This window comes from Mastomys coucha, unplaced genomic scaffold (genome assembly GCF_008632895.1).
Source record: "Mastomys coucha isolate ucsf_1 unplaced genomic scaffold, UCSF_Mcou_1 pScaffold22, whole genome shotgun sequence".
NCBI classification, from domain to species: Eukaryota; Metazoa; Chordata; class Mammalia; order Rodentia; family Muridae; genus Mastomys; species Mastomys coucha.
In genome coordinates this window covers 141,762,635-141,778,852 of record NW_022196905.1, presented here as the reverse complement: position 1 = coordinate 141,778,852, position 16,218 = coordinate 141,762,635, and the positions used below count along the sequence as shown (strand labels likewise).

Below are 16,218 nucleotides of genomic sequence, written 5' to 3'. Positions count from 1 at the left end.
CATGCTCAAACCGCACTGAACTCCTACTTAGGAAATGTCTTCATCCCTCTCCAGATTCAAAGCGCAACACGTAAACAACACATGCACAAAATCTTCCGTGTCCACCCCGCAGTTGTCATATATCAGTGTGCCTACCTGTCCACTGGGGGATCAAGACACAGAGTGACTCAGCTTCAAAGTTACCCCCAGTCCTCAAACTCTATGTCGCTTTTGCCAGTTGGTGAGATTTACAAAGAGCAAATTATTGTTATACCCCGCCCTTCTCCTTTCTCTCTTCAGTGCTGGGGATCAAACTCCAGGCTTCACATACTGGTGGCTTTATCTGTGTTGCTCACTGGTACTTCAAAGAGAGGATTTCAATGTTACAATAACAAATATTGTCTCTTTCTTTGTTGCCTAAGAGTTCATAGAGCAGGGAGACACATTCTTGTTTCTGTCTTTGTTCTTGTTTGCCTTAGTTACTTTTCTATTACAGAGACATCATGACCAAGGCTGTATACATATATATATTATAGACTATTGGGGGCTTGCTTACAGTTTTAGAGGGTGAGTCCATGACTTTTATGGGGGCGGGGCTGATAGAAATGGCAGGAAGGCATGGTGCTGGAGCAGAAGCTGAGAGCTCACATCTAGACCCACAAGCATGAGATAGAAAAAGCTAATGGGAATGGCTCAGGCTTTTGAAACCTCATAGTCCACCCTTAGAGACAGACCTCCTCCATCAAGGCCTAATACTCCCCAAATGGTTTTATATTTGTGGCACAAGCATGCAAATATATCAGCCTACGGGGGCCATTCTCACTCAGAACAGGACAATACACTCCCTGGCCCCAACTCACTGGCTTTTAGCCCTATCCTAATGCAAAATGCATTTAGTCCAACTTTGAAAGTCTCCATAGCCTATCACAGTCTCAACACAGTTTAAAAGTTCAAAGGCCCTTCTGTGACTCAAAGCAGTCTCTTAATTGTAACCCCCTACAAAATCAAAAACTAAAAAGCAAGTTGCGTACTTCTAATAAACAATAGTACAGAAAATACACTTTCATTTGTAATGTGAAAATGGGAACATAGTGAAGAAATACCGGATCAAAGCAAGACTGAAGCCCAGCAGGGCAAACTTGAAATCTTGTACTCTGTCTGACGTCAAAAGTTTAGACAGCTCTGGCTGACTGCAAGACACTTCTCTTTGATGAGGTGGTTCTTGGTCTGAAGCTGTCCTTGGCAGGTATCCCATAGCATCCCCAACATCCTAGGGTCTCCAACACAATCCAGACTTCACTTTCACAGCTTTTAGCATTGGCCTCGGCTGGTCTCCATGCAGGGAGTTCCCTGACACATGCCTGGTCTCAGGGGCTCTCCTTTACTGCAGAGGAAGATTCCACAACCGGTATACTCCTATATTCTTCATCAGTGAAGGCAGAATCTTGTGGCTGATCTTGCTTGGGCAGGAGTTACATTCTCATATGCTCTGATCTATTTATTTCCTTTGTTGAACAAGTTTTCCTGGGTTTTAGGAGCAGGAGAATCCTTATGCACTTTTGCAAATTGAACTCTTAAGTAAATGTGGTCTCAGCCTGAGGGCAAGACTCCCTGGATTCCATTCATTTAAGCCTTTCTTTAAGCTTCTTATCTCTTTGAGCACAAGACTTGGCTTCAACATTAAATTTCCTGGTGCTCTTTTTCATCTCAAACTGTACATTTTTTAAAATCTCTTTTTACCCCTTTTCACTGTAGATCTGCATAAGAGTGATCACTCAGAACCACACAACACAGTCAATATAAGGCTTCCCTGGAACAATCTATGCCAAAGAAATCAGTCCCAGGCATATTCCTAGGACAAGGGCAAAAAGCAGTCACATTCTTTGCCAAAATATCACAAAGGTGGTCACAAGCCCAGTTGCTAGTATTTTTCTCCTGTAAAACTTCCTGAGCTGGGCCTCTCTAGTCCAAATTGCTCCCAACATAATTGTCTTCTAAGTGCCTAGTAGAACAGTGTATAGTGGTCAAAGTCCCAAAGTCCTCCACACCTCACTCCTGGTACCAACCTGTCTCAGTTACTTTTTTGCTATAAAGGGATACCATGACCAAAACAATTTATAGAAAACAAAAGGAGTTTAATGGAGCTTACAGTTCCAGAGGAAGAGAGTCTATGACCATCATGGAGGGAACATAGCAATAGACAGGCAGACATGGCCCTGGAGCAGCAGCTAAATGTTCATATCTTGAGTCACCAGCAGAGAGCGCTAACTGGAAATTGTGTAGGCTTTTGACACCTAAAAACCTACTACCAGTGATACACTTCCTCCAAGGCCACACCTTCAAACTCTTTCCAAACAGTTCTACCAACTGTGGCCAATCACTCCAATATATGGGCCCTTTGGATACCAGACCTCTGATGGCCTCTGACTCTAATGCTTTAGCTTTTAATTCCTGCCTCGCCTGAGTTTATATTAGCTATTAATTTCTTCAGAGGAACTTCGTATCAGCCTGTAGTAAAATTTCCGGTGGTTAATGGGGGGAACTTTTCCCTGCTGTTAAAGAATGATCTACATCTTATACATGAAATGGCACTTGCAGTAACTTTTAGTTATCAGTCAGCATGTTTTCATTGCTTTTGAAACTGCCTGTTTAACTGAAAATAATAAGGTAAGGATATAGTAACAATTGGGAAGACGTGGTTGGAGAGATGGCCCAGTGGTGAGGAGTGCAGGCTGCTCTCCAGTTCCCAGCATCCATGTCAGGTAGCTCATAACCACTATAACCTAGCTTCAGGGGATCTGATGCCTCTGAGCATATGCACACAGCGGCACTTACATGCACACACCAACACACACACACACACACACGTAATAAAATAAATGTTTTTTTAAAGATGGAATTCATTTCCAAGGAAAACTTCAGATGAGAAAAGTGAAGAGAAGCACAAATGAAGGGACTTTTTTTTTTTTTTTAAATTTAATCCATATTATTGAGTGCTTATTTCTGTGCCAAGCACAGAATGTTTTTGGATGATGTGAACAAAAAGGCAAGGAATGGTGGTATCTCAGCTTAGGTACAGACAGCCAGTTTTATTCTATTTAACAGATCCATAGTCTTTGCCTTTCCCAAGAAAAGTATTTCATAGTACTTTTTTGTGAGGTGTGGGGCTTGAGATAGGGTTTTCCTGTGTATCCCTGGCTGTATATCCTTAGAACTTGTTCTGTAAACCAGGCTGGCCTTGAACTCAGAGATCTGCCTGCCTCTGCCACTTGAGTGCTGGGATTAAAGGTGTGTGCCACCACTGCCCAGCTCCTTTTGTTCTCTATCTCTCTGTCTCTGTCTGTCTCTGTCTCTGTCTCTCTCTGTCTCTGTCTCTGTCTCTCTCTCTCTCTCTCTTTCTCTGTGTGTGTGTCACAGTAAGCAGGTGGAAGTCAGAGGACAGCTTGAGGAAGTCGGTTCTGTATCTTCACTATATGGGTCACAGGGATCAGACTCAGGTAGTCAGATATGTCTACATGTATGTGTATGTACCATGTGTGTGCAGTGCACACAGAGGCCAGAAGAGGGTGTCAAATCCACTAGGATTGGAGTTACAGATGGTGGCCATGTGGATGCTGGAAACCAAGCCCCAGTATACTGGAAGAGCTCTTAACCACTGAACCCTTTCTCCAGCCCCATGAGATTTCCTTTTAGTTAGTTTAACTTTTCAGCAGTTGCTTTCATATTTTTTTACAATGAGGAAAGAGATAAAGTACTACCGACAAATATTTCGATCCCTAAATACCCATAGATTAAACATAGCATGAGCTTGAATCCTCAGAACCCATTTAAAGGCTGAGCTTGGTGTGTAATATCAGGGAAACAGGGAGATGGGGAGGGAGACAGGAGAAGCCTTGGAAATCATGGATCAGCTAGGCTAGCTATGCAACAGCAAATAATAGCCTTACCTCAGGCAAGGTGGAGGCTGAAATTGCCTGTGATTCTCCTCTGACCTCCAGAAGTGCACACTGGCCTGCACATGCCTGCACTCATGAATGTGAACCATGCATATACCCACATCACATGGACACACAAGATTAAAAAAAATTAAATAAAAGCAGCATGCTTTGGTGACACTTCAACTAGAAAAGAATAGAAATCCTAAGGGCATTACCTTGTAAAACTTCTTAAATATAGATAGATTGTTTTATATGCCTGTGGAAAAAGCAATGTTCTTACAGTTGAGGTAAAATGAATGATCTGTTGCAAAGTCGAATATGATCTTTTGCATGTAGGTTAGAAGCAGTTGGGTTTAGAATAGGTTATGTATGTGTGTGAGAGAGACACTCTTAGATATTATATAGCCAAGGATGACTTTGAACTCTCTTTTTAAAGATTTATTTATTTATTTATTTTATGTATATGAGTATACACTATAGCTGAACAGATAGTTATGAACCTTCATCTGGTTGTTGGAAATTGACTTTAGGACCTCTGCTCACTCTGGTCGCTCGCTCTAGTCAGCTCTGTTCAATCCAGTCATCCTGGCTCGCTCAGTTCCTGCTTGCTCTGGCCCAAAGATTTATTTATTATTATAAAAAAAGTACACTGTAGCTGTCTTCAGATGCACCAGAAGAGGGCATCAGATCTCATTACAGGTGGTTGTGAGCCACCATGTGGTTGCTGGGATTTGAACTCAGGACCTTTGGAAGAGCAGTCAGTGCTCATAACTTCTGAGCCATCTCACCAGCCCCTGACTCTGAACTCTTGATTCCCCCTGGCTTTAGCCTCTTAAGTGCCAAGACTGTAAGGGTACATTTTGCAGCCTGGACGGGAGGCTGTTTGGATTTGGTCTTTTTACTATGGCTGGTCCTAAGCTCCTATAACTCAAGCCATGGCACCTAGCAAGAAGCAGATTATTAATTGGTGCTTTGAGCAAATGTGTTGACTACATTTTATCACCAGTGAGTTTGTGCTCCACTGAAAACCCCCACCCTGTACCATCTCTTCAGTTCAGACTGGGCCTCTCCTGTCTTCCCTCTCTAATGATACTCAGAAATCAGTGTAGCAGGAGCCCCTGGCAATGAAATATGCATTCAATGTTAGAGATTGCCATCAAAAGAGTGAGCGACAAGGAAGGAAAGAAGGAAAGAAGGAAGGAAGGATGGGAGGGAGGGAGGAAGGAAGGAAAGAAGGAAGGAAGATAGATTGCCTTCTTGCTGACTCAAAATACTTTCTATTCTTTTATTTATTTATTTTTTTAAATCTGGCCAGCCAGGTGTGGGGACAGCTTTGATCCCAGCACTTGGGGAGGCAGAGAGAGGTAGATCTTTATGAGTTCAAGGCCAGCCTGTTATTCAGATCAAGTTCCAGAACAGCTTGCTGAGGTCCAGCCTCAGCAAAAGGAAGGCCCTGAGAAAGGAGGGAAATGGGAATGGTGCTGACTCAATAATGAGTTGGAGTCTGTAGTAGGTGCAAGCTTCTAGTTCAGGTACTCTCTCTGTTCCCTGATGATTCTCAGTATTTTTTTTTTAATGAAGATTTATTTATTTTATGTGAGTACACTGTTGCTCTCATCTTCAGACACACCAGAAGAGAGCATCAGATCTCATTACTGATGGTTGTAAGCCACCATGCGGTTGCTGGGAATTGAACTCAGGACCTTTGGAAGAGCAGTCAGTGCTCTTCATTGCTGAGCCATCTCTCCAGCCCCTCAAAATACTTTCTAAGTATTACCTAGCATGTATTGTTTTGTTTGGTTTTGAGTCAGGGTGGGTCTCACTATGCAGTCCTGGCTGACCTGGAGCTCATTCTGTAGTATCAGGATGGCCTCAAATTCACAGACATCCACTTGCCTCTTCCTGCCTTTGAGTGCTAGGAATAAAGGCATGTGCTTCCACTCCTAGCTCTGAGTGAAATTTTGATTTGACAAACAAACAAATAAAAACAAAAATCATGGCAACCTTTTATTTGTAAATTTAAAAAATTAATTAGCATATAAAATAAAATATTGCATTTATTGTTTTCCCTCCCTCCTCTCTTTCTCTCTCTCTCTCTCTCTTTCTCTTTCTCTCTCTTCCTCTTTCTTTCTTTCTTTCTTTCTTTTTCTTCAAGACAGAGTTTTTTTATGTATCCCTAGCTGTCCTAGAACGTGCTACATTGACCAGGCTGGCCTTGAATTCACAGAGCCCTGTCTGTCTTTGCCTCCTAAATACTGGGATTAAAAGCATGCACCACTACTGCCTTGGTTCTTTGGGACTTTTCAAGGAAGGGTTTTTTTTCAGGTGGTATCTCAAACTGGCCTCAACTCTTCCCACCTCTGCCTCCTCAGTCTTGGGATTACGAATATGTATGCTAGCACACCCAGTCCTCAGGACTTACAAAGGGGTCTTGCAGACAATAGGAATACAATTTTGTTTTAGCATACTGCATCGCTTGGTCCTGCTGCTCTGTCTACCCATCAGTCATTCATTCAGATCATCTCAGGATTCTCAAGGGGTTTAGCTGAGAAAAGTGTTTAGAGTCTGAGTTATTTTCGTTGTTGTTGGTAGTCAGTTGTTTTTGTTTGTTTGTTTGTTTTTATTTTTGTTTGTTTTTTTTCTGAGACAAAGAGTCTCACCAACAAGGTTGGCCTGGTTAAGTTCCTCCTACCTCAGTCTTCCAAGTGGTGGGGTCACCACAACTGTCCAACTTTGTCAATCTTTAGACCCTTTCCCTCACTGTGGCTTCGAAGGAAGTTTTAGCCATAGTTACAAGGTCAAAAGTTTTTCTTCCTTTAAGAGACAGGGTCTCTTGTGAGCCCTGTGCCTGGGTGATTGGTTAGTTTCCCCAGCAGCTATCTCCTCAGTGGTACAGAAATAACGACGAAAGCTGTTGTAGAAGTCACAGATAGTTGTTAAGTTGACTCATAGCATTTTGTTCTTTAGATACCAACACATGTGAAGGAAATATAAAAATAATGTAAAGTACACACACAATGTTCTTTTGTGGCTAGAGAAATTGCATAAGATCCTAAAAGAGGAACTATTGGTATTTCTGGGAGGGGGGTGTGTGTGTTTAAACAGTAAAATGTGTGTGTGTGTGTGTGTGCTCACTAGTGTCATTATTATGTTGACTGGAAGCCAAGAATCCTCCATAGAATTATAGTCTACTCTGGAGCAGTATATTGCCATTTTTTCTCTCTCAAATACTGAGTTTTAATTATAAGGTACACACCAAATTCCGTCTTCAAAATCTGTGATTGCCGGGCAGTGGTAGTAGTGCATGCCTTTAGTCCCAGCACTCAGGAGGTAGAGGCAGAGGCAGATGGATCTTGATGAGCTCGAGTCCAGCCTATCTATGGAGTCCAGGGCTATACAGAGAAACTCTGTCTGGAAAACAAAATCCTCTGTGATCAGAGTCAGGCTTCCCAATGCTATTTATTCTGTTCTTGGAGGAAGTACAGGTAGACATTCAGGACTCAAAATGCAAATAGGAAACTTGGTGGTGGGAATGGCTTTGCACTGAAGTTCCTCTTTTTGAATAGGAGACAGCCCCTTCATCACATGAATCTGCAGTGCCTGATTTAGGTGTGTGCTTTGCAGGAAGGGAGACAGAGTCTGGAAATATCCTTAGGGGATTTGGAGTCAATCCTATGTGTATGGCCTCCCTCCCTCAGTCCTTCCCTCCTCTCTCTCTCTCTCTCTCTCTCTCTCTCTCTCTCTCTCACTCTCTCTCTCTTTCTCTCTCTCTCTCCCTCCCTCCCTCCCTCTCCGCTTTTCTCTCTTCTTTTAAGTGCTTTTGAGCCAGTTCTACTTCTAGAACCCATGTTAAATGCTCCCTAGGGCTGTGCTGTGCCTCAGTATTACAGCACTCGCCTAGCATGCACTCAAGCCTTGTTCCATCCCTAGCACCTCCCCAGGTACCATCACCTCCAAATTACCTCACAGCACCTGCCCCCAAAGGATTCACAGGCTAATGCTGAGGTGTTGGCAGCCGAAGTGCCAACTCAGACACAGAGCTGGAATTGTGATACAACCTTAGAAGCATCTACAGAAGGGTAGCCTCTGACTTGGACAGAAAATAAGGCCAAGTTTCTGAGAGGAGAGACCATTCCAACAATGCCTTGAAGATGTGTGAAGGGGAAAGCAGAGGGTGAGGACTGTCCCAGCAAGTAGGAAGGAGACCCAGCACAGAACAAGATTCAGAGTAACAAACCTGAGAAAAACCAGGTTCAGGGTAACGAACCTGAGGAAAACCAGGTTCAGGGTAACGAACCTGAGGAAAACCAGATTCAGGGTAACATACCTGAGGAAAAGCAGGTTCAGGGTAACAAACCTGAGGAAAACTGTAATTCCTGTCTTGGTTGCTGGGCACAGTGACTAAGGTCTCTAGGATTACAGTGGCTATCCTTCATAATCTTCTAACTCAGAAAATTAATTTTTTATACTTATTTTGTGTGTATGTGTGTGTGTGTGTTGCATGTACCTGTGTGCCCAGGAGCACCAAGGCATGTGTGTGGAGGTCAGAGGACAACTTGAGGGAGTTGGTTGTCTCATTCCACTATATAGGACCCAGAGATTAAAACTTGGGTTCTCATGCTTGGTGGTAAGTGCCCACAGTGCCATCTTGCTGGCCCAGAGCTTGGCCTTTATCATGGAGACCAAGAATCTCTGACTGGTTTCAGGAAATTTGTTATATCTCTCTCTCCCTCTCCCTCTCTCTCTGTCACTCAAGTACATTGTTTTATTTATTTACTTTTAAGAGAAAGTATTCATTACTTTCATGAATTTTTTTCTTTTTTCTTTTTCTTTTTCTTTTTTTGTTTTTTTGAGACAGGGTTTCTCTGTGTAGTCCTGGCTGTCCTGGAACTCACTCTGTAGACCAGGCTGGCCTCAAACTCAGAAATTTGCCTGCCTCTGCCTCCCAAGTGCTGGGATTAAAGGCATGCACCACCACCGCCCGGCTACTTTCATGATTTTTAAAGGGATCTGTGAGTCCATCTAAAACCGGTAAGAAGCCTGCTGAGAGTCGTGGAGGTTTTAGTGGAGGATGTGTGGTGTCAGTACAGGGGGATGGAAAGTGGATAAACTGAACTGTCATACAGGGACCAGCTTGGGAGCTGTTGGCAGTGGTCCAGGCCACACACAATCAAGACTTTAATTGTGATAATGGTAAAACAGAGGCTGAACTGAAGGGAGATTTGAGGCTAATCAAGACCGTAAAATGTTAGGGTGTGGCTAATGCTTAGGTGGAAAATGGGTATCAGAGAGGACTCAGTTCTGTTCCCAACACCCTCATGGCAGCTCACAATGATCTGCGACTCTAGTTCTAGGGGATCATATGTCATCTTTCAGGCTCTGCAGATATCAGGCATTATATGGCATATTCAGGCAAACACACACATAACAATTCTAAACCTTCTCTTAGCACTATTTAAAAAGAAAGAAAGAAGGACATGAGGTATCTTGGCATTCTCCTGTCTCATATAATCTAAACCCATAGCTCTGTTATCGGAGAGCAGATATTTATTTACTTACTTTGGGTTTTCTGTTTGCTTGTTGAGACACAGCCTCACTCAGTAGCTCAATGGCTTTGAATCCATGTAGACCAGACTTACCTGAGAGTTAAGGCAATTCTCCTGCCTCTGCCTCCTGAGGACTGTAAGCTCAGGGGGGCTTACAGGCATGTGCTACCACATCTAAATTTACTCATTTCTTGTGTTGTGTATATTAATAATGTTGTGGTATATTAAGAAAAGATTTTATTAGCAGCTTAAGCGTGAGTCAAGTGGGGTGGAGGGTATGAACACACAGGAGGAAGTGTGGGCTTCTCAAGAGAGAATTGCTTTAGCCTAGACTTTGATTTTAGACTGATGTCATCCCGCTGAAAGTACCCTCCCCAGGACCATTCTTTTCCTTTCAAAGCAGATAATTTTGTGAGCCTCCCTGCCATTTTAATTTCAACGCTCCTTCAGGACTCCTGGTGGACTTGCAACCATAATTGGAATTTTCACTATGGTTTTGGAATGGCTTCTTGGGAAAGAACCTTCGCACTGATGATGTCAAGTTATGCATCAGCCTTTTACAGGCAGATGTGATGAGTCATGCTGCTATAGTAATTTTGCTTTTTAAATGTCTGCTTCCCAGAGTTATTAGAAGCAAACAGACAACCGACATCATTATCCTCACGCAGAGCTTCTCCACCCCACCCCTAATTCCCTTGTGATCATTGTAAACCCCGGTTACACCCAATCCCTGGCAATCAATAATCTCTTTTCTGGTGCTATTTTCCCCCTCTTTTCAAAGATCATGTGTGGACTGTATAATATGTAGTCTTTTGGCTTTGTGTATAGACATAGAATAGTGTCTTTGGCCTTTTGTTGTTTCGATCAGGCTGTTCTAGAACTCATGGATCCACCTGCCCCTGACTCCTGCATGCTAGGATTAAAGCCATGCTAGGATTAAACCATGTCTGCACTCTCAGAAATTCTTCAAGATTACCTCACACTGATATAGATCAGTATTTTTCCTTTCTATTGCTGAGTAGTATTCTAATGTGTGGATATGTCACAGTTTATTTATCTATTAAGCTGCCTTTTGGACTTTTGTTTTCTCTTGGTTTTTGTCGATTATGAGTGGTTTTGCAAAAATTCAAGTACAGGTGGTTTACAGGAGTGTAATGTTAATTTCTCCTGGGTAAATACATAAACATGGTATTGTATAGATGAGTTTTAGGTTATGTAAATGCTTAGCTGTTGTTTTAACTGATCAGTGCCATATTCATCTGCCCCAAGGGCAGATGGGGACTGCAGTTGCTCAACACTATTGTCTGCACGGGCTGCAGTCAAGTTTTGTTTTTGTCCCTGGTTCCACTCTCAGTCTGGGTCCTAGTCTTATGCTTTGCTGCAGACTTCCCTCTCAACCTCCCAGTTCTAATAAAGATGTAGCAACATGTTGTGGTTTTGATTTGTGTTTCCCTAAGTGGCTGATCATGTGAAGCAATTCCCACACACTTACTCATTTCCTTGCTTTGTGACTTTCTTATTGTTGGGTTTGAAGAGTTCATTGTATATTATGGATACAAATGATTTGTCAGAGTTATGTTGTGTCACAGTTTCCTCTGACATTGAAACATTTCATCCTACAGGGAAGCTCTTTAAGCAGGGAGATAAAATAACTTCAAAATAGCCCCTACAACTCACCAAGTTCACTAGGTCCTTACCAGAGTGAGCAATAAAAGCTTCAAAGGTGGCTCTTGAGATGATCATGATCAACGAGCTGTTTGGGAGACACAGAAACTAGTAGAGCTGCTCTAAAGATGACCCCTCACCCATATTCTTGTAACCCCAATAAAGGGTTCCGCAAGCTGGACTTTGGTGGCATCTGGATTTTGCTCTGTTGTGGGCTCCCCATCTGGGCTGAGTAGATGTGCTTATTTTATCTCTCCAGGAAAAGTTTTGTCACACAGGAGTGATCAGGAAATACCTTCATTCTGAGAATTTGGATCCACTGCATCCATGTAAAGGTCATGCCTCTATAACCCTGGGGCTGGGGATGTAGAGACAGGTTGATCCCAGTGGCTTGCTGGCCAGTCTTGGTGAAACAGAAACCCAGCTTCAGTGAGAAACCCTGTCTCAGAAAATTAGGTTGTGAGTGATGGAGTATGTGGTGATTTGAATAGGAATGGCCACCATAGACTCGTGAATTGGATGCTTGGCCTACAGAGAGTGGCACTACTGGGAGGTGTGACCTTGTTGGAGGAAGTATGTCACTGTGGACATGGGCTTTGAGATCTCCTATGCTCAGGCTATGTCTAGTGTGTCAGTTCTCCTGCCTCAGATCAAGTTGTAGAACCTTCAGCATCTTCTCCAGCAATATGTCTGCCTGCATACCGCCATGTTTCCCACTATGATGATACAAGACTAAAGCTCTGAAACTGTAAGCTAGCCTCAAATAAATGTCCTTTATAAGAGTTGCCTTGGTCATGGTGTCTTTTCACAGTACTGGAACAGTGACTATAACAGAGTAACACACACAGTGTCACTCTCTGGCCTCTGTATGCATGAACACACACACACACACACACACACACACACACACACAAGTGAAAAGTCAGCTATTCCCAAAGGAGGCAGAAAAAGAAGGCAAGGGAATTAGGAGCAAACAGGATACAACAGGATGGTAGATTTAAGCTTAATTACACCAATAACCCCAATAATCTCATAAACTCACCACCAGTATCACAGCAAAAAGGGTAATTTTGCTGTGTTATGATTTTTATTTTCAAGTTCTTTATAATAAAGTTTTAATTAAAACATAAAAACAAATATCAGTATTTAAAAAGACAGGTTTCATTAAGAAAGAGAAGCAGTTCAAACTTTGTGCCACATAAATGAAGTCTTCTACATATAGAACATAATAGACTAAACAGAAAAGAATAAATGGCCAGGCGTGGTGGCATACATCTTTAATGTTGGGGCTGGGGAGCAAAGGCAGGAGGATCTCTGTGAGTTCAAGGCCAAACTGGTCTACATAGTGAGTTCAGGCCTATTAATTACAGTGAGGCCCTGTCTCAAAAATTAACTAATTACTTAAATCATGCTAACACTAATCTAAACATCTAGTAGGGCTTTAACAGCATCAGAATCTATTTCAGGGCAAGAGTCACATTGCTTTGTGTGCTAGCTCAAAATTAATTAAAAATAAATAAGCACATGTCTCCGAAAGGTTCTAATAATACCTAAACTTGAGAGCTTAGGGTTGGATGTAGCTCACTGGAAAGTACTTATTGGTAGAGGATTCACCTAGCATCTCTTTTTGAGGTCTTTGATGTACTCTCCAACAGAGGAAGAAAGAGAGAGACAGAGAGACAGACAGAGACAGAGGGATAGACAGAGATAGAAAGCAACAAAGAGAGAGAGGGAACACTCTACACTACCGGACCCCAGAGTTAGCAACATAACTCTCTCAGTATCATCAGCCCCACTTCAAAAGCTTAACAGCCACTTGTGACCAGTGGCCACCATGTTGGACAGCACAGAAGGAGAACATTGCTTTCGCTCTAGATAGCTCCATGGGATGCCCTGCTGTCATTCCGAGCTAGATCAGCTTTCGTGAAACTTCACTTCCTATACTCTCTTCTGTCCATCAATTTTCCCTGTTTGCATTCTGTTTCCTTGTTCTGTGGTAAGACATATGGTGATTTCCTCCCTACAGTGTGCCTGTACCAACGTCATTATTTTTTTTTGTTTTGTTTTGTTTTACAGTTGTTTTGTCAGTAATGATTCTTGAGACCATTACAAACCAAGATCTGCCTGTGATCAAGTGTGTTTTAATCAGTCATAAGAACAATGGCTCATCAGCGGGAAAGTCATCATCGTACATCATGGTAAAGTAATATGAACACCTCTGTTCTGCCCTGGAGGCTACACTTCGTAGGCTTTTGAAACCTGCCATGGCTAAGTAGGCACTTCTATCCCTTTAGTGTACCAAATACTATACGGCCAGCTGCTTTGCCACCATGGCATCAACCATATCCTGGAGGGTAAGAGACCATGAATTGAACTCCAGCAGTGAGGGTTAGTGTGAGCCATCATATCAGTGCTGGGAATTGAACCTGGGTCCTCTGCAAGAGCAGCCAGTACTATAATCGCTGAGTCATTTTCTCTAACCCCCATTGCTCTCTCTTTAAAAATATCATTGTCATTATTATCATTGTTGTTGTTATTATTATTATCATTATTAATTTTATATGTATAGGTGTTTTTGTCTATATGTATCTCTGTATACCATATGCATGCGTGGTGCCCACAGAGGCCAGAAGAGGACATTGAATCCCCTGTAACTTGAATTCCAGAAGGCTATGAGCTGCCATGTAGGTTCTGGGGACTGAACCCAGGTCCTCTGGAAGAACAGCTAATTATCTTACTCACTGAGCTAACTCTCCAGCCACCTCTCTTTGATACTAGTCATCTAACATGGATGGCTATTCCTATTTGTATACTTCTTCAAATATGTGTTTAGTGAATGTACTCAAGTGAAGGAAGCTTACATGATACAGAACTGAAAATATTAGACATTTCTATACAGCAAATAAGAATATATCAGCCAACTCTACAGGTATTTCCAGTTTAGCATTCATTAACTGTTTTCTTTCACAGAGATAGAAATATATATAATGCTATGACTTGCCCACCCCCAACTATTGGAGATTAGAATTAATCTTGAGTTTTAAAAGCAATATGAAGTGGGTTTCAATAGCAATATTGTATATATATATATATATGTATATATATATGCACACATACATACACACATATATGTATATATACATATATATACATATATGTATATATATGTATAAATACATAATATCTCAATTTAAAACTTTTTTTGTGGCAGAAACTTTTTTTTTCGAGACAGGGTTTCTCTGTGTAGCCCTGGCTGTCCTGGAACTCACTCTGTAGACCAGGCTGGCCTCAAACTCAGAGATCCACCTGCCTCTGCTTCCCAAGTGCTGGGATTAAAGATGTGTGTCACAATGCCCTCCTAGCAGAAGCATTGTTGGTTTTAATTTTTAAATAGGTATTGGCAGTGTAATGATCTGGCTTATCAATAATTAAGGCATTTTAGTATACAATAGTGTGGAGAACAGATGAAGTCTTAAGTGAATGTATGTGGTTGACAGGAGCACTGTCATTTCAGGGACTCATGGGAATGGTGACTCCTTCCCACATCAGCCTCAGGGGAAGGGCAAGGTCTGAGTAAGGATGTCCACAGAGTCTGCAGAAAGTGTCAGCCATAGTTTCTTCCTCCTGGGTGACTGCAGCCTGAAACTGCTCCCCTACACTGACTCCCTGCCCAAATCAGCTAACCTACCTCCTTGGTGAGCTGTAGATAATAAACACTGGGCAGCTGGTGAGTCTCCATCAGACTCCATGTCCCACCTGCCCCTAGCTCTTCCTCATACATGACCGTGTGTTTGCTGTATTTTCATTTTCTGGTTGCCCCAGGACAGTTGAGTCTGAAGCTTGCAAGTCACAGCGTAGTAGCATTTCAGTGTGAATATAAGAGTACTGTGTGGTATTGTTGTTTCAACTTTAAGTGTCTTTCCAATGTAAGAAAATAGATATGTACACATACATGGTTTTTATCACATATATATTTATTATGTAGTGTGTGGACAGGTAGCTATACACATGACCCAGGGTGAGTTGCACAGATCAGATGACAACTCTTGGAAGTGAGTTTGTGACTTCCAACATACAGATACTAGGAATCAAATTCAGCTTGTCAGGCTAGGTAACTTAAACTTAGCTACTTAAGCTTCCGAGCCATCTTCCCAGTCCCAAACTTTGATTTATTATTGTTTTTGTTATTGTTCTTGTTGTTCTGAGACAGGGTTTGTCTGCGTAGCCTTGGCTGTTCTAGAACTTCATCTGTAGACCAGGCTGGCCTTGAACTCACAGAGATTCACCTGCCTCTGTCTCCCAAGTGCTGGGGTTAAAAACATATACTACCACACCCAGCTTAAACTTTGATTTTTTTTTTTGTGTGTGTGTGAACTTATGTGCATTTGTGTGCAGTTAATGCAGGTGCCATCATGCACATGTAGATCTCAGAAGACTACAGTTCTCACTCTCCACCAGATGGCTCCTGGGGATTGAACTCAGGTCCTAAAGTTCAGTGGCAAGTGATTTTACCACTTAGCCATCTCATCAACCCTATGTACTTTTTTTATAAAGACTATTCCATTCTGTTGGTGTTGTTGTTTTGTTTTGTTTTGCTTTGTTTTGAGACAGGGTTTCTCTGTGTAGCCCTGACTGTCCTGGAACTCGCTATGTAGGCCAGGCTGTCCTCGAACTTACAGAGGTTCACCTGCCTCTGCCTCCTGATTGCTGGGATTAAAGATGTGTGCTACCATATTTGGCTAAAGTCAATCTTTAAAACAAATGAATGACTATTAGTCTTGACCACTACTAGTGAATCATGCATTATTATTCTAATATTCTTTGGCAATATTAAGAATCATGTGAAGACCTCATAGTTCCCAAAGCCTGCTAACAGAGTGTGGACTGCAGAGAAGATGAGCTCTCTCTCATCCTCAGCCTCTCACGGAAGTGAGTTTGCTCTGGGGGTCGATCTACCTCTGTCACTCTGACAAAGGCTGTGACTTGAGGATGGAGGGAGATATCATTGTGGAAATCTATAGTCCAGTGATGTTGTGAATGACCAAGCACCCTCGGGTAGATGGCTGGCTTCTTCTATATTTATTAATAAG

At 42.2% G+C, this 16,218-nt stretch overlaps 1 protein-coding gene across 2 annotated transcripts in view; it reads left to right on the top strand.

Annotated features, from left to right (window-relative positions):
• The window catches only part of Flt3 (fms related tyrosine kinase 3), a 66,359-nt gene that overhangs the window by 1,458 nt on the left and 48,683 nt on the right, over positions 1-16,218 (top strand). For both annotated transcript variants that reach the window (XM_031338763.1, XM_031338764.1), the window contains exon 2: positions 13,205-13,326. In XM_031338763.1, the coding sequence (XP_031194623.1) occupies positions 13,205-13,326 (122 nt within the window). The remainder of the gene's footprint in view (positions 1-13,204; positions 13,327-16,218) is intronic.